General features: G+C 51.7%; 8 protein-coding genes across 8 annotated transcripts; 6 read left to right on the top strand and 2 right to left on the bottom strand.

Annotated features, from left to right (window-relative positions):
• Positions 1-1273: 1273 nt before the first annotated feature.
• On the bottom strand, positions 1274-2050 carry Aud_004155 (Tim17/Tim22/Tim23/Pmp24 family protein; the record flags this gene model as incomplete). Its single annotated transcript, XM_043289095.1, has 4 exons — positions 1274-1368; positions 1435-1629; positions 1685-1804; positions 1867-2050. 4 exons carry the CDS (start codon positions 2048-2050, stop codon positions 1274-1276), a joined length of 594 nt encoding a protein of 197 aa, XP_043145030.1.
• Positions 2051-2187: 137 nt separating this feature from the next.
• Aud_004156 (ubiquitin-specific protease UBP2) lies at positions 2188-6915 on the top strand (the record flags this gene model as incomplete). The annotated part of the gene is made up of 11 exons (XM_043289096.1): positions 2188-2204; positions 2498-3398; positions 3455-3662; positions 3713-3758; positions 3812-4206; positions 4261-4349; positions 4400-4937; positions 5000-5657; positions 5716-6136; positions 6187-6358; positions 6422-6915. 11 exons carry the CDS (start codon positions 2188-2190, stop codon positions 6913-6915), a joined length of 3939 nt encoding a protein of 1312 aa, XP_043145031.1.
• An 874-nt stretch (positions 6916-7789) lies between these two features.
• On the top strand, positions 7790-9453 carry Aud_004157 (3-oxoacid CoA-transferase; the record flags this gene model as incomplete). Its single annotated transcript, XM_043289097.1, has 3 exons — positions 7790-7852; positions 7906-9085; positions 9140-9453. The coding sequence occupies 3 exons, from the start codon at positions 7790-7792 to the stop codon at positions 9451-9453; spliced, it is 1557 nt and encodes a 518-aa protein (XP_043145032.1).
• Positions 9454-10350: 897 nt separating this feature from the next.
• On the top strand, positions 10351-11601 carry Aud_004158 (glycerophosphodiester phosphodiesterase family protein; the record flags this gene model as incomplete). Its single annotated transcript, XM_043289098.1, has 1 exon — positions 10351-11601. The coding sequence occupies one exon, from the start codon at positions 10351-10353 to the stop codon at positions 11599-11601; it is 1251 nt and encodes a 416-aa protein (XP_043145033.1).
• Positions 11602-12561: 960 nt separating this feature from the next.
• On the top strand, positions 12562-14565 carry Aud_004159 (uncharacterized protein; the record flags this gene model as incomplete). The annotated part of the gene is made up of 2 exons (XM_043289099.1): positions 12562-12654; positions 12748-14565. The coding sequence occupies 2 exons, from the start codon at positions 12562-12564 to the stop codon at positions 14563-14565; spliced, it is 1911 nt and encodes a 636-aa protein (XP_043145034.1).
• A 597-nt stretch (positions 14566-15162) lies between these two features.
• Aud_004160 (putative isochorismatase family hydrolase) lies at positions 15163-15837 on the top strand (the record flags this gene model as incomplete). The annotated part of the gene is made up of 1 exon (XM_043289100.1): positions 15163-15837. The coding sequence occupies one exon, from the start codon at positions 15163-15165 to the stop codon at positions 15835-15837; it is 675 nt and encodes a 224-aa protein (XP_043145035.1).
• A 281-nt stretch (positions 15838-16118) lies between these two features.
• Aud_004161 (uncharacterized protein) lies at positions 16119-16508 on the top strand (the record flags this gene model as incomplete). Its single annotated transcript, XM_043289101.1, has 1 exon — positions 16119-16508. One exon carries the CDS (start codon positions 16119-16121, stop codon positions 16506-16508), a length of 390 nt encoding a protein of 129 aa, XP_043145036.1.
• Positions 16509-16616: 108 nt separating this feature from the next.
• Positions 16617-17282, bottom strand: Aud_004162 (uncharacterized protein; the record flags this gene model as incomplete). The annotated part of the gene is made up of 2 exons (XM_043289102.1): positions 16617-16855; positions 16907-17282. 2 exons carry the CDS (start codon positions 17280-17282, stop codon positions 16617-16619), a joined length of 615 nt encoding a protein of 204 aa, XP_043145037.1.
• Positions 17283-17775: the final 493 nt, after the last annotated feature.

Below are 17775 nucleotides of genomic sequence, written 5' to 3' on the forward strand. Positions count from 1 at the left end.
GAGGGCCCGCTGGGAGATCGGAACGTCTGCTTTCCCCATCTGGTGAGCGCACCCAAACTGTCAATATTTTTTCGACGTCATGCACGGTTCATCGTCTGTGATGCGCATCAGTGTATAGTTGACCGGCATCTGGAGCTCCAATCTGAGGTACCTTTGTTCCTGTCTACAGAGTACCACTGGGCTACTATCAACCTTGCTCAGGCATCAACGTAATCTACTTGGGTTAAGTCATACCTAGGGTCGTATACCTCAGGTACCAAGAACGTGCCTTGTCCGACCACTCCCAGAGGTAGATTCCCCTCTTTCGAACCATGATTCTTGATGGTACTTACTTCAGATGATGCATGAATCAAACGGAGGAGGTCTCCATGATTATTTAGTCCCGGACATGTTCGGATCAATCTGATGGACCCAACTTTCTGCACCTATGAAGATACTTTGGTAGATAGATACTAACTGCACAGTATGGCAGTGATATTTTTCCGCAAGGAGTATGCCTGGTTTCAACTTCCAGCAGGTATTATTTCGGCAGCACTGCTCATGCAATCACTTACTTTCATAGAGCATAAAAACTTATCCAAGGAGAGCATTATGTCATGCTGAGGGCAAGGGATACACAGTTATGAATAGTGTGATATCATATTCGTCCCCCGCATGGATTGTCATGCACACCTTAAGTTAATCTTGACCTGCAAGCAAGTGCCTCCTGTTCCCCATCGAGTAATTATTTCCCTTTCTGCTATCTAGTCATAATCTTCGCTCTTGAAAGTCTCTAGCATTTCCTAGCCGGACTGTATCATGATCTGTCACCACTGTCACCAATAAGATGATTCAATTTGTCCAAAACATATGCCAAGTGCACGCCCATAAGGAATATTGAGTATGGCTAGGCGTCCGACATTCCAAAACAAATCTACTTCTCAGCTATTCCTTTTCGTAACTATTGTCTCATGATCGACCGTCCGAGTAGATTCGCTCAATAGCTGCATCCATTGACAATCGTTCACCAATTGACCGAGGAGATGCAAACTGTCGCAAGCCATCGTCAGAGTCTCTTCTCACGACGCGATCCGCTTGATTGTTTGTTGATCAAAGCTTAGACTAGGAAAAAGAGCACTCGCTCAACGATCATGAAGAAGAACAGAAAGATATCATTGTGTGGAGCATGCCGGATTTGCTAGCTGAAAGGCATCCGACAGGAAACGATAATTTACACAAAAGAGACTGAAGACGGGCAGGATTGAAATTGCAACGGACATCGATTCTAATCACTTCATGATGCGGGTGCGGCGGATGTGGGAACCTCAATGCCGTATGTCTCCTTGAGTCTCTCTGCGCGTCTCTCTGCGTATCCGGGACCGTAGATGCCTATGATAATTGATTTAGCAAAGCTGCCATAACTGTGATGTCCCGAGAGTTTAGGTATTAACACACCTCGTCCCTCACCCAACTCGGTAAACGTCTGCTCCGCCGGAGTTCTGTACGCCTTTCTGAGCTGTGTACGGCGGTCAAATTCATCTAGATCGCTTTGTGCCTTTTTACCCCACAAGGTTCCGCCAGTGAACTCGAAGGCGCCCATGGCCGTCGCCAGCGCAGCCCCGTAACCCAGAAGAGCGGGGAATGTCCGAGCTAATGCCAAATCAGCAATTGCCGCATGTGCATATTTCCAGAAAACAAAACAGACCTCGAAGACCCAGAATGGCTCCGGAGAAGAAACCGCCGAGGGCTACGTTGTAGTGGTCGTCCTTCTCCCGCAGGTTGGCCGAAGCGTTCTTCACAAACTCGTAGGTACCACCCATTGCGGCTAGAGAGTAACTGTCAGAACGATTCCGTAGACCAATTAACCGATTGGGAGTGCAGCCGTACCGAAAACACCGATTGTGCCGCCGCTTCGCACGAAGACACCCCAGGGTCCAACGTTCTTCCTAGTGAGGGTGTTCTGGACGGCCGACGCGAAAAGACCGACTGCACCGGTAAGCATGGTGGTCTTCATCGCCGCCGAAATCGTATCCTTCGGGTGATAGTGGTGATGCTCATCTTGCGAGGCCATGGTGGCGGCTTATGGCAAGAATTGTCTGCTGGATTGCCGTGGAGAGGTCGTTCGGTCGATTGAGGATGTCGAATTTGGGATGTCCGGTTCTGCCGCACGCGACCGCTTTCCATAGAGTGGAGCTCCATGTGAGGTCAATGAGCGCAAATGACCGGTGAGTAGTCATTTATTTACTCTATTTTGAAACCTACTCTTTTAGATATTGTCAGTCCCTATCACATTTCTGATGGTATTTACTCTGTACTGAAATATCTTGTGCTGATCCAAAGCGCCTTCGTCCTCAATCTTGCCGCGTGTTTTGCCTATAGAGGTGTCCCCGCTATCCTGCCTGCTATCTTGCGACAAGGAAGAAGTGTTTTCCAGCATTTACAACCAGTCCTTTACCAAATATTTCCGCGATCCTTGATATAGATTGTATGGGAACTGAGATATTGAAAAACATCCAAGCTTTGGGCCTGGTGTTGCAGGAAACGTGAGCTCTGAAGGGCATACCCATGTCGTCTCCAGCAAGGTCCGGTATGTAACTTTGAAGATACCCATCACATTCTTGAACAATGCGCATTTTGCCAACACCAACGTTTTTGACCGTCTAGGCAAGACTGCCCCACGGCTCGTCCAAGATATCTACGATTACGATCCCGCCAATCCTCCAGGAACTGGCCGCAACCTTCTCTCGGAAGTCCCTCCAGTCTTCCCTGAAGGTCATGAAGGTCCACTAGACTTCATCTCGTCCTCAGCATGTCGCCATCAATATATGACCAAATCGAACCAGAGCTTTTTACCCCAAACGGAGCAGAAAAGGAGTACTGGAAATCCTTCCAAAGTGTCAGCGGTATGCTGGAAGTGTCGATATCATCTTCAACTTGTCGTTAGCTCGACCCCCGGCATTGGTCAATCCAGTCAAGGGTTCCCGGATCACCTGCACCATCTGGTCTATAAATCTGGAAGGCAGAAAGGAGGTGCTTTGCCAGCGGAGGTATCACCTAAGGGACAGACTCTGGAAACATTTCACTACGAGTGTTCATATCTCACATGTCCTGTGACGGTGTCTGTGCGAATCGCATCGCCAATTCTTGCTGACGAATGGGTGCGGCTGCTGGTAGATCCTGAGCTGCTGCGACAGCGGGCGGACGAGGCTATTGCGACACATCCTGAGCGTTTGGAAGGTGTTGGTCGACCGTCGCCTATCACGGTTCTAGAGAATCTTCGCACTTACATATCCAATGCACTTCATAACAGTCAGCATAGCAAGTCTATATCTGCGATAAACAAGAGATTCATGACTTGTTTCGGCGTTGAAGGAAGGCCGTGCAAAGACTTGTTGGAATTTCTTGGCTTTTCCGTGAAGGTCTGTATCACGTATCTCACATCGGGTTTTAGATTTAACTCTAATCTTTTGCTCAGAATGAGGGATTTTGGGATCCTCCTAAACCAAATCCTTGGGCGGAGTATCCTTATCAGGATCAACTGAAGATATTTCTCGACGACGTTATACATGAACTGTCTGCACTTATAGATCAGCGCCCTTTGGCAGAGAAGAAGGGTCATCAGGTGCAGAATACTGAAACCCCAGCGTTGAGTGATATTCTCTATGCAATGGATGCTTTAGATTGTGAGTCTTGCGTTGCAAATTCCAGAAATGCGTTGCTAACATAGTACCAGATCCCAAAGCCTTAAGGGCGAATGAGTTCCAAATGGCACCTGCACCGTATGGTCACAGCAATCGAGTCTCACTTGCAAAGTGGCTGACCAAATATCTAGTTACTACGAAGATTTGGGTGTCGTGGAGGACATGTCGGCATCGTCAGTCGTGGAAGCCTTCAATAGGCAAGTTTCCATTGATCCAGCAAGGTCACCGCTTTACCTACAGTGTCTCAAGTCCATTGGAAACCTGAGGGGTGGCGATGATGCCCAGATCATAGAAACCGCTGTTCAGTTGGCGTATGCCGAGGGTCGATACACCCACGAGGATATTGTGGATGCTTACAGGTACTTTGGACTTGATCACAATGATCCTCACCTCACAGATGAAAGCATAGTTGGAAAGTTCTATGCTTTTATGAGCTCTACTACACAGGAAAATGAATCGCGCATTCGGCTCTGGAGAATCGGGGATAGCAGAAGAAGTGAGCGTATCAAGTCCGCGGCGGAAGACAGTAAGTGATTCCTCTCTAAATTCTGCTATGCTACTGTACTAATAGTTGATCAAGGGGTCACCAATGTTGAGCAAGCTCAGGTCTTCCTCGGCGTCGATAGTACAACAAGCGACGAGTTCGTTCTGACCATGTATACCACGAAGGTAAAGGGCTAGTCAGTTTTGCAATAGGCCTGGATGCTGATTGTGTTCAGGTTAACGACAACCCGTCGACTAGGGATATTGCAAGGCGTGCCGTCGAGCTAATTGCGGAAGCTCGAAATTCGGCTGTCTTGAGGCATTTTGTGAAGACGGGCGAACTGACAACCGGAGAAATGGATGTCGCCGATGCCTATCGTTTGCTCCAAATCCCTGATCGCACCGTGGACGACGCAGCGATAATGGCAGCTTACACAATCTGTGTTGATGAAGCTCCTGGACAAGCCGAGCGATACTATCAAGCCTTGAGCATCATCGCCAAGGACAAGAATAGCTCTCTACTCAGCAGCATGATCGCTGGGCCGGGTGCCGAATCTGGCCGTGACTTGTCCGAGTGGCCCGTCGGATTGCAGAACATTGGCAATACCTGCTATCTCAATAGCTTACTACAATTTTATTTCTCCATCCGACCCTTCCGAGAGATGGTCTTGGACTTTGAGAGCTTCAAGATGGAGCTTGACGACGAGAGCTTGAGAAAGAAACGCGTTGGCTCCCGCGAAGTCCTGAAAAAAGAGGTTGAGCGGTCTCAGACGTGTAAGTGAGGGCCAAGTTCTATGTGCAATATCCGAGCGACTGACCAATCTCTTCATTCGCAGTCCTGAGAGAATTACGGACGCTGTTTCAAAACATGATCACTTCATCAAATTCCTTTGTGACTCCTCGTCCAGAGTTAGCGCGCTTGACCCTAATAAGCCCGTCCAACGAAGCAGCAATTCGGCGCCGGTCGACGATATCTATGACTAGACCTGGCGGACTGGGAGAGATAAATGGCATGCCTATCATGGGTCCCCTCGGCCCACCTTTGCAGACGGCAGATCGAAGCCATAGCCCAACAGATGCCGAGACAGAAAGGCCCAAACGTAAAACAACAAGCGACGTGGATAGTGAAGCAACCCTTGTATCGGAAACTGCCAAGCCAGATACATCGTTGGCTCCCAACGAGGACAAGGAAAACGAAGCGCCACCCGAGGACGTCGAGTTGACAGATATCCCAGTATCTCAAGATATCGAGAGCAACCTTTCTCCCAAAGATGAGGCGCCGGCTATCCCTTTCGGGCCACCGAATCAGCCCCCTCCTGTACCTCCGCGACCAACGATACAAATCGATCCACAAAAGCAGCTTCTGGAGGAGGTAGAAATAGGTGCTCAGCAGGATGTCACCGAAGTGATCAACAATGTCCTTTTCCAGAGCCAATGCGCAATCAAGCCGATCGCATTCGCCCAGGACGGTGAACAACTCGACCAAGTGAAAGAGTAAGTTCGAACGACGCATAGATTCGCTCAATGTACGGCGCTAACATATAATCGACAGCCTATTCTACGGACGGGCCAAGTCGTATATTCTTGCGGAAGCGGGTGTCCGGTCCAAGGAGGAGTGGTGGTGTGATATCAAGGTCGATGTCGCCACGGGACCTCGTGATATTTATTCAGCGATCGATGGCGCCTTTGATGCCCAAAAAGTCAACGTCGATGATACCGTCGTGGAACAATTCGGTGCCATCAGCAAGCTACCTCCGGTCCTTCAGATTCAAGTGCAACGAGTACAATTCGACCCAATCAAGAAGAGCTCCTTTAAGTCCACGCATCACCTTGAACTCAAGGAGACGATCTACCTTGATCGTTATATGGACACGCAGCATCCTGAGATCATGAATCGACGACGGCAGTGCTGGGAATGGAAGAATACGCTGAAGACACTTGAAGATCGCCGTGCCGAGCTGCTACGCCAAACCGTAAGGAATGACATGTATCAGTGTTGTGTTAAATATCTAACTGATCTTAGGAAACTGACGGCCTCGACTTGGCGACTCTGTTCGACAGCGCCAGAGCGGTTATTGAAGACTTGAATCATCTAAAGGCGGATCCTGAAACTGCCGACGATGCCCTCGACATCAACCCACAGCTTCCATCTGAGCTAGGCCAACTCTCTCAGATCGCAAAAGCCGAATTGAACTGTGAGCATTTCTTGCTTGTTCGAGGCAGTCGCATCATCTTTAGCTGACCCTTTCTGCTTCTAGATGTCGAACAAGAGATTAAGGATACACAAACCATGATTTCCAGCCAGTTTGTCGACTTCAAGCATCTGGCCTATCGGCTATATGCGGTATTTGTGCATCATGGGTCTGTCGAGTTCGGGCATTATTATATCTATATTTTTGATTTCAGGAAGAATGTATGGCGCAAGTACAACGACACTGAAGTCACCGAGGTGTCCAATACGGACGAGATTTTCAAAAGCCAAGAACGCCCGAACCCCCCTACCCCATACTTTCTGGTTTACGTCAACGATGGTCTCAAAGATCGCTTGGCCGATCCTGTTTGCAGGCAGATTATTGAAGACCCTGCACCCAGCGAGACTATCGCCTCGACCGAAGCCATTGTTCCCATGGAAGGGGTCGCTGCGACGACCATGACACCTCAGCAGGACCTGGACATGGAACCTCCTGCCTACGATGAGGCTCTGGCTGATGCCCAGAATTCAGGTACGAAAGCTGTCCTCGATGTAAAGTGAGTACCTGTCGGTGCGGCGGGTCGCAAGTCTCGTGCTCCGACATGGTCGGCGAACAACGAGGCTGATAAGCGTGGTGTGGAATTAGTAGGAACAGAGAAAGCCTCTCCGACACTTTCCACGACCGCCAATCCACTTAAACGCAAGAATGAAGGCGACACGAGTTGTGCGTGACGGTGTACTCTATTCAGGGGTTGTCTGGCTCGGCCGATTTGGTTGAGTTCCTCCCGTCATATTATGTCTTCTGATACCTGTGCATACTAGCGGGATTCGATCTATTACTTTATGTTCATGTAGATAATGAAAGATACCATGAGGCATGAATAATGATCTATATCAAGCACGTGACTCAACCATGACAAGTCAGCGGACGAGCTCCAGCGGCCCGCGGATGATGGATCGGCACCGGAAAAGGCAGAGACATCGGCTGCCCACATCGGATGAGGTTGTTTTGTCACCCCAGCTTGTAAGCGCTATGAAGTGCTCAAGGTGCATTCACCTGGCAGTAACTGCAGATAGCAAAGAGACTGATTTAGTTAGAACGAGTATTCTTGTTCACAGTGTGTTTATCCTGGAGTAGTTGACCAGAATCGTACTGATCATTGGCTGTTGAGGCATAGTGCGGGGTATTTCCGGGGAAGGACGGCAGACGCGGGTGACTTTCCGCAACTCCGCGAATGGCCGCTCGTTTCCAGCTTCTTATATTTCTCCGCATCGCCTCGATCTGGACGTGGAGGCATCTCATAATCTCCTCTCCCTAGTCTTTGTCCTGTCTAATCCCTAAAGATTTTCTTAATTTGTGATCTGTTAACGAGCGCGGACTGTTGCTACCTCTGTCGAGCTGAATTTTACTTCCTCTTTCTACACTCCCTTCATAATGCCGTCACAAGTAGCGACGTGTCTACGCCTTGCGCGGCAATTTTCTGCCAACCCTGCAAAGGTATTCGGCACCATTGTTTGGAATCATGTGCCAGACTAACAGCTGCTCTCTAGCACCAACGATTCCTCGCACGAGCATTCTCGAGCAGCCTTCGCCGGAATGAGATCAACAAGGTGGTGGCTTCTGCCGAGGAAGCAATCAAGGATATTAAGCCAAACTCCACCCTTCTTGCCGGAGGCTTCGGTCTGTCCGGTGTGCCCGACACACTGATCGGCGCCGTGCGCGCCAACCCCTCGATCACAGGCTTGACCGTTGTCAGCAATAACGCAGGCGTCGATGGGGCTGGCTTGGGTCTGCTCCTCCAGTCAAAGCAGATCAAGAAAATGATTGCCAGCTACGTTGGAGAGAACAAGACATTTGAGCGGATGTACCTGACCGGTGAAATCGAGCTGGAGCTGACGCCGCAGGGCACGCTGGCCGAGCGGTGTCGGGCTGGTGGCGCCGGCATCCCTGCCTTCTTCACCCCGGCGGCCTGTGGAACGGTCGTCCAGACCGGTGAGCTGCCGCTCAAGCATAACCCCGACGGCACGGTGGCTCAGTACAGTCAGCCGCGGGACGTCAAGGTCTTCGACGGCAAGAGCTACGTAATGGAGGAGGCGATCAAGGGTGACTATGCCTTTGTCAAGGCGTGGAAAGCGGATAAGCTGGGTAACTGCCAGTTCCGGTACGCCGCGGCCAACTTCAACGGGGCGATGGGCCGCAACGCCAAGGTGACCATCGTCGAGGCAGAGCACATTGTTGAACCGGGTGAGATCGAGCCAGCTGCCATCCACCTGCCAGGTATTTATGTCAAGCGCGTCGTCCAGAGCACGGCGCCGAAGAACATCGAGAAGTACACCTTTGCGAAGGAAGATGGTGACGACACTGCCGCCCTGGGCAAGGGCGACACGGCCGCGAAGCGGGAGCGCATCGTCCGCCGTGCCGCCAAGGAATTCAAGGACGGCATGTATGCTAACCTGGGTATTGGCATGCCCATGCTGGCACCTAACTTTGTCGATCCCTCGGTGGAAGTGATGCTTCAGTCGGAGAACGGTATTCTCGGTCTTGGCCCTTACCCGAAGAAGGGCCAGGAGGACGCGGACTTGATCAACGCCGGCAAGGAGACCGTCACACTCATCCCCGGTGCGGCCGTCTTCGGCAGTGATGAGTCGTTTGGTATGATTCGCTCCGGACGCATCGACCTGACCATTCTGGGTGCGATGCAGGTGAGCGCCCGTGGTGACCTGGCCAACTGTGAGTTTTCCCTTCTTTCCCCATTACGTACCATGACTGATTGATGTGCTGTAGGGATGCTCCCTGGTAAGATCAAGGGCTTCGGAGGTGCAATGGACCTTGTCTCCAACCCCTCCGCCACCAAGGTGGTGGTGACTATGGAGCACACAGATAAGAAGGGCAACCCCAAGATTGTCAAGCAGTGCGAGTTCCCTCTAACGGGCAAGACCTGCGTCAGCCGGATCATCACCGAGCTTTGTGTTTTCGATGTTGACTTTACTGACGGATTGACCTTGGTCGAGCTTGCTGATGGGGTTACTGTCGAGGAGGTCCGGAGCAAGACGGAAGCCCCATTCAAGGTTGCCGACAATATCAAGCCCATGCTGTGATTTATTGCTATGGTAGCGTTGTGGTGGAGCAGAAAATTTGGAGTTTTATCTGATACCTATTGCTTGAGCGTGATTGCATTCAGATTGTACATAGCATAAGTTGATATGTCACTTATATCTTGTGTCTTGCTCTTTTTTTTTTCTTATGGATGAAAAGCTTTCATTCTCTTGCCCTGGAATCGAGCCACTATCCTGAGACTCAATTGCGATAAGACGGGCCTGGTCTACATGTACTTCTTCTACCAGGATTCTGCCACTACTCGTGAATTATTTATCGGGTTCTTTAAGATCTGTTCTAACGTTCCAGAAAACGCTCACACTGCTCCGTGCTGATCGCTGCATATTCCACGTGGGCGTCTGACATGGATCGACAGGGCAAAATTTCTAGAAATTGGAGATCAAATAGGGAATTAAGTGGAGACAACCATACTTCCAGTCTTTGACAGTTCCAGCGAGAGAAACTGACAGTCAGCCACTGATTGGATCAATCCGATCTATTCATTGAGGCCAATTTGGGGGACTCAATCACCGCCAGTGCTGGATGCATGTGCCGACAAGGCATCAATGCCAAGCGCGCCAAGAACTAGCGTTACTTTCAAAGCGGAGAAAAGTTGGAGCTGCGAGAGATTTTGAGCAAGTCAGATGTTATGGTTTGTGCACGGGTTGGTGAAGATCAACAGTGGAAATTGCCATGCAGAGGGGTAGATTGCTGCCATGGGAACTAGGAAGTGAATGGTTCCATGTGCTCATATCATCATGGAAGAGGCTAGGAGGTATTTATGGCTATCGAGTGAAAGCTTGATCTCGAGGCTATAAAAGCGCTATGTGACCCTGTTGGAGGAAGAATACGCATTGTTCAATTTCTACGCACAAGTGTAGATACGAATTATCAGCACAATGCATTTCACATCTCTGGTCCTCGCTGCCGGCTTAACCGCAGCAGCACCCTCGTTCAATCCCCGCGGCAATGGTCAGGACTCTCGTCCAGCAGTCACTAACATCCAGGTCGGACCTCGTCCGTACTACCTGGTCGACGCAATGGCCGACAGCCCGCTGAAAAAGAAACTCCAGTCCTGCTCGGAGAAGCGCATCAACCACGCGCCCGCCTTTTCCATCTCCCACCGCGGCGGTCCGCTCGAGTTCCCCGAACACTCCCGCGAGGGCATGCTCGCCGCCGCGCGCATGGGCGCAGGCATTGTCGAATGCGACGTCGCGTTCACCTCAGACCGCCGGCTCGTCTGCCGCCACTCGCAGTGCGATCTGCACACGACGACCAACATCCTCACCATCCCCAGTCTAGCAGCAAAATGCAGCGTCCCCTTCCAGCCCGCCGCGAACGGCAAGTCTGCGACAGCCAAGTGCTGCACCTCCGACATCACCCTCGCCGAGTTCAAGACCCTCTGCGCCAAGATGGACGGGTACAACGCCTCCGCTACCACGCCCGAGGACTACCAGCACGGCACGCCGGCGTGGCGCACGGATCTATACGCGACATGCGGCACGCCGGTAGAGCATAATGAGTACATCGAGCTCGTGGACCGTCTAGGCCTGCAGTTCACACCGGAGCTGAAGACGCCAGAGGTGGCCATGCCATTTGGCGGCAACTACACGCAGGCGATGTATGCGCAGCAGCTCATCAACGACTACAAGGCGCACGGCATCCACCCCTCGCGCGTCTGGCCGCAGTCGTTCCTACCGGACGACATCTTCTACTGGCTTCAACATGAGCCCGCGTTCGGCAAGCAGGCGATCTACCTCGATGAGCGCGTCGATACCGCGGCCGGATACCAGCAGGCTGTGGACGGAATGGCCGAGCTCGCTAAGAAGGGCGTGAAGATCATGGCCCCGCCCATCTTTGCGCTGCTGAACACCACCGCGGATGGGGAGATCGTGCCGTCGGCATATGCAGTTGCGGCGAAGAAAGCCGGGCTGGATATCATCACCTGGTCGCTGGAGCGGTCGGGCCCCCTGAAGGCCGCTGCCGCCAAGGGAGAGTACTATATCCAGTCTGTCAAGTCGACAATCACCGGGGACGGGGATATGTATCGCATTGTGGATGCGTTGGCACGAAAGGTGGGTGTCAAGGGGATTTTCTCGGATTGGCCGGCCACAGTGACGTATTATGCTGCTTGTATGGGATTTGCCTAGATTCGCTTATACTGTACGATAGACTAGCTAGATTCGTTCCTTCGGATTCCTGCATTGGCTGAGGGTTTCACGTATAGTGATGCTCGAGGGTACGGGAGTACGACATCCTCAACCTCTCATGACTAGAAATATATCCCGAATCAAAATCATCTATACGAGCATCTCGGCATGTGAGACGTCCTCACGTCAATGATTCCTGGGTAATCTCGAAACAATGATGAAGCTGTCTAATTCTGCAGCCGTTGTGAAGGCTTAAGTCTTTGGCCAAGCATTCGTGGAATTATCCCCTGTAACACCGGAAGCAAAGTCACCTGATTGGCCACGTGCCTCGGGCTCTTGCAAAGATTTTTATTCCAGCCAATCAGACAAGCAGAAACCTGTCTGCCAAGAAGCTGCTAATATCGCTTAGACTCTGTTTGGTAGTTCATCTTGTGTCCTTGTTTAGCGTCAAGTTGTCAACGGAGTCAACAAAAGGTTGGTCATCCACTCTGGCGTTGCCTGAAAAGAGGAGAAATCGCTAAACATTTCCTCAATGATCAATCAAACAAGCCTCTGTGCTCCGTTATATCCGTCTCTTCCGAATAGTCCGTTCTGTATCTATCTCAGTCCGAAGAGGCCAACAGTGAAACGCCAAGAATGATCTGACAAGGCCTCGTCATCGCGTGGGGATCTGTGGACGCACAAGCGGCGAGATCGTCCTCCCAGCAATCCTGCCATCAGCATTGGAGTCCACTAATCATCTGGGAACGAACGTAATGAAGACTGAATCAGTCTCGGCAACGTACCTGATCAACAGCTCCTCATTTCCCCTTTTTGAAATTATACAAGCCTTACGACTGTCTCAGTCTGACAGGCGGTGATGGATCTGACCCGCATTTTCTTGTCTTATCACTCTGTCGCAACATTAATTGACACTCCCAGTGTCTTTCTCTCCCCCCTCGACTTTTCAAGTCTCTCACGATGCTGCGATGGGCGTTAGCATTATTGTTGCCGCTCGTCCTGCATAATGTGGCCGCACAGCAGCATGATGAGGATCTCATGTCCTTTGTGACGGTAGGCTACTTATGTTTCTTTCTTTTTTTCTCCGCCTCACAAACCGCTGCGAGAGATCGATCACCGTGCTAATACGAGATCTGCCACCCCCAGCTTCCTCAAGTACGAGCCTTGAAATTTGACGTCCACTACCAGGATCGCGACCGTGTGAGTCCTGGCTATTGGTTCGTTGCTCCATATGGTCAGATCGAGCCCGAAGCGCCGACCCATCGATTCGAACAGTATCAAGTTGGACCGTATATCTACGATGGCGACGGCACTCTCATCTGGGCTGGATCGCCCATGTTCGATAATCGGAACGTTTTTGATTTCAAAGCGGTCCACAGTATCGGGGATCAGCCGCATCTCTCGTTGGTTTGGCAGCATTCATGGGATTATGAAGACCAGGGCCATGGTGTGATTCTGAAAAACAACTATGAGATTCAAAACCAGCTCCCTTTTCGTCCGGATTTGGGCTCCTTCGATATTCACGAATTCAATATTCTTGATGACGGCAAAACAGGCCTGGCGATGACATATCGAGAGCAAGAGATCAGTCTGGAGGATTTTGGGCGCCCTGAAGAGCGAACTGCGATCCTGAGCGGTGGATTCGTGCGGCTGGATCTCAACACCGCGGACATCTTGTTCGAATGGGACTCCCTCAACCAGGTTCCCTTACACGAGTCGGTCCACTATGGCCCCGACTCGCCCCCGGAAGGGCCTCCCGGCTGGGACTATGTGCATGCCAACTCGGTCGACAGGAATGATGCGGGTGATTACATTGTGTCCTTTCGCTTCACCAACACCATCTACATGGTCTCTGGGGTGGACGGACGCATTTTGTGGCGGCTCGGAGGCCAGCGGAGCGACTTCGTGCAGGATTTTACCTTTTCCAAACAGCATGACATCAAATTCGTCGAGTCCAACGGCACTCACCACATCATCTCCTTTCTCAACAACGCCTCCGACGAGGATACAAATGACGAGCCCGTTTCCTGCGCTCTGATTGTGGAGCTCGACACCGGTGCACAACCCATGACGGCCAAAGTCATCCGGCGCTACAATCGCCCTGACGGGGGGCTGACCCGGCTGCGTGGGAACTCGCAGCTGCTTCCCAACAACAACATTTTTGTCGGCTGGAGTGAACGTGGGTACATCACCGAGTTTGCCCCCGAAGGCGAGGTCCTGCTAAGCGCGATGTTCAACTCGACTCGCTTCTCGACCTACCGTGCCTATAAGTTCGAGTTCACCGGCCGGCCCAACACGCCTCCTGACCTCGTCGCCTCAGTTGCCGGGACCGACGCATCCGATCTCGTGACGACGTTTTATGTCAGCTGGAACGGGGCCACCGACATTGCGCGCTGGAAATTTTACGCGCGCGCCGCAGCCAACGCCCCGCCGGTGCTCATTGGAAACACCACCAAAACGGATTTTGAGACCATCTATATCGCCCACGGATACCTGGACTGGGTCTCGGCCGAGGCGGTCGACCACGCCGGCAACGTCCTGGGGGTCTCGCGGGTTCATCAGAGCCGTGTGCCAGGCGACTGGGCCGCAGCCGGGTTCAAGGGCGAGTTGGCCGAACTGCGTCCTGCCGACCCGTACACTTTGTACTCGCAGAAAGAAGCCGACCAGCAAGGCACAACCGTCCCTGCTGGTGTCGACGAAGCAGATACAAGCGGTAACAGCAGTATCACGCCTGTCGACACTGATGCGAAGGAGGCCCTCCGGATGGCGCACGAGACGTATGAACTGGTCCGGGATTTTGGGGCTCTGATTTCGACGGTGCTGCTCCTGTGTCTTGTGGCTGGGATCGCGGCCTGTGTGTATACGGTGCTCCGTCGGCGGCGCCCGAAGTCATACCAGCATGTTCCGAGCGAGGAGGGGCTGCCAGAGGAGCAGATCCGGCTCCGGTCTACGACTCATGAGTGAGCGTTTTGTACATTCTGTATATAATATGTTTGCATTCGATACCTCAACTTTCCTACGATGATATGTGCCTATCTGCCGTCCACAGCGATAGGATAGAACGATCATCCTGTAAGCCATTGCCTCGACCAAATCTTGAATAATTTAGAAGAATGACATGAGCATCAATATACCCTCCGGCTGCGTTCAACTTCCCATCAATCTACTCCTGCGGGCAAAAGATTAATTGCTTCACCCCTGGAGCCGACTTCGACATCGTCAACGACCTCGCTGCATCTTCATCATCTTCCACCCACACGCATGTTCTCACAGCTGTAGATGCCTGTTACTGATATCCCTCCCCGAAACAGTCGATATGGGCTGATCTCTATACGCAAGTCTGATTGGCTGTTGGGATATATGACAGTGCCAAGAGATCAGTTTTTTATTCTAGCCAATCAAATCATCCGATTCAGTCCTTTTCGCTGCTGACAATTTGCTCTGCTTGAGTCATGGACAATAGCAGTACAGAGTATATAAAGTAAAATGCCCGATTGCCCATTGCGATTGCAATCTACGTCTCAAGCTCATCTCATTTAATAACTACAATCCATAGTCAAAATGCTCAACCTCTCCCTCCCCACCGCCCTTGTCCTAATCGACAACCAAGCGGTCTTCTCCCACCCAACCTACTGGGGCACCTCGCGCTCCAACCCCAACTACGAAACCAACCTACAGTCTCTCCTCGATGCCTTCCGCACAGCCCGACGAACCAAACCCGCCCTCCCCCTAGAAATCATCCACGTCTTCCACTCCTCCACCTCCGCAACCAGCCCGCTCCATCCCGCCGACCCCAGCAAAGGCGCCCACCCGCTGGATTTCGCGCAGCCTGCCTCGGACAATTCAGAGCCTGTTTTCTGGAAGAACGTCAACTCGTGTTTCATCGGGACGGGGCTGGAAGGGTATCTCCGGGAGAAAGGGATCAGGCAGGTGCTATTTGCGGGGCTGACGACGGATCATTGTGTGTCGACGACGGTGCGGATGGCGGCGAACTTGGGGGTTGTGGATGTTTATCCGGAGGGACGGCCGGAGGTGTTGGCGGATGGGAAGCAGAGTGTGAAGCCGGTGGAGGAGGGGGTTGTGGTGCTTGTTAGCGATGCGACGGCGACGTGGGCCAAGGGCGGGTTTGATGCGGAGACGGTGCATGCGGTTTCGGTGGAGAGCTTGAGGGGGGAGTTTGCGGAGGTGATGAGTACGAGCGAGGTCGTGGATTGGTTGGCTGCTGGAAATTCCTAGAGTTAGGGGAAGGATAGGTAAAGGTAGTCGAGGAAACCAAAAGAGGGAGTATTCGCCACTGAGCAGCTGTGGCATGACAGCTGCGGAGATCTTTAGGTTATTGTATACATGGATACCTCGGGGTCACCACCTGGGAACCAATGATGGATTCGTGTACCAGCGTCCTGACATCATCATGATTGAACGATATATATATGTATATATATAAAAGAATATGGTGACCTTTGTCTCCTCAGCTTATGTGTACTAAGAAAATGATACCTATCTAGTGAACCCGTATCATGTCTTTGAGACCCATCATCACTACTATCCGGACCTCTGTCCGCTTCAGACCCCTCCCCCTCCTCAGAGCCTATCATCCGCCGGAATATCATTCCAACAAGGGCGATAAATGCAAGTCTCTCCTCACAGCCAGCAGCGTATCACCACTAATCCATGATAATGTAGTCTACATCCCGCCCCAATTCCCCGACAACTTTGAACTTCCCTCAGTCATCAAGGAGAAAGACAGCAAGGGCCATGAGAGATGGGAGGAGGTTGACTCGACACTAAGCGAGGCATCGGTCAAGGCAGATCGGGGCGATGTCCAATTCGAGGTGAAGCAGAAGGAGATGAAGAGTAAAAAGAAACAGCCGGATTTGGAGCCTGAACCGAACTTTAACGATATGTGATGTCGGAACAAGTGTTTCTATATGTCTGTCTGCCTCGTCTGCGACTGCGACTGCGATGGAGAATGTAACCGTATTGATGTCTATCTATATCTATTGAAAGTGAACTAATTAAGCTGTCGTTTCAATCTCATGCACTTCCACCTTCCTGTCTACCTGGACATCTCGAGCATGCTGCCCCGGCGCCACAGTTCGGCCTCCCTTGGACGTCAAGTCACCCCCTGTAACTCCCCCTTGCAAAGAGTAGCGGGATGTCCTCCAGCTCCAGCCCCTTAGTTTCGGGATAGAAGCAGTAGACCATGGGGATGAATGCGCCGCAAAAATAATGAATGTTTTCCCTCCGATGTTCGCTATTCCGTCAGTATTTGTGATACAAGTACAGGAAGATGGAGGTGACCTACCAAACGCAGTCGGCGTAATCTTCACAACCGCAAAAACAGCCATCCAGTTCCACCCGGACGCAATCGCCTGCATCTTCGTGCGCACCGTGGTATTGATCTCCGCCGGATAGAACCACGGCACAGGCAACCAACCGACCCCATAGAACAGCTGGAAGACATAAATGAACGCGGTGGCACCGTACGCCGCGCCCTCACGCTCGAGCGAGAGCAGGAGCGAAACCATCACGAAACACAGACACAGGCCGGCCGAGCACACCATCAGCAGCGTGGGGCGGCCGAAGCGGTCCATCAGGAGGACGGGGATGGCGCTGCCGACGAGATAGGTGCACTGCGCGGCGCCGCTGAGCACGAGCTCCAGGTTGCGGCTCATGTGCATGTTCTGCTGGAACTATCACCCCGATGACAGTAAGATTTCCCTACAGGCAGGCCAAGACGGACGACGATCATCAGAAGCTTTCTTGGTTTTCCTTGAGGAGACAGAGAAGTCTATGGAGACAGCTGTCATAGTGCACGTGCACATCCTCTGGACCCTCGGGGTAATGGTTCCTGAAATGCGGAGGTCCCGAGTCCGGGGAAAATGTTGCCCGAAATAAAGACTGGCTTGAGGATAATGACAAATGTGAGGTAAATGGTACTATATCGCAGATTGAATTATTGAACACTGGATATTAGGCTACTAGAGCGAACTATGTTGATTACTGTGAAAGCTTGTGCTATGGCTGAAAGAAGCTTTGTGGCTTGTCTTACCTAGTTTAATATAGCAGAATGTGATCATATATTAGCCAAGAAAGCCACTACTCTAGACAACCATCTTCGAATAGATACTGAACCCCGGCAGAATGTTTGAATGAAAGAGCGAGAATCAACAC

The sequence above is a fragment of the Aspergillus udagawae genome (assembly GCF_001078395.1).
Source record: "Aspergillus udagawae IFM 46973 DNA, scaffold_3, whole genome shotgun sequence".
Lineage (NCBI taxonomy): Eukaryota > Fungi > Ascomycota > Eurotiomycetes > Eurotiales > Aspergillaceae > Aspergillus > Aspergillus udagawae.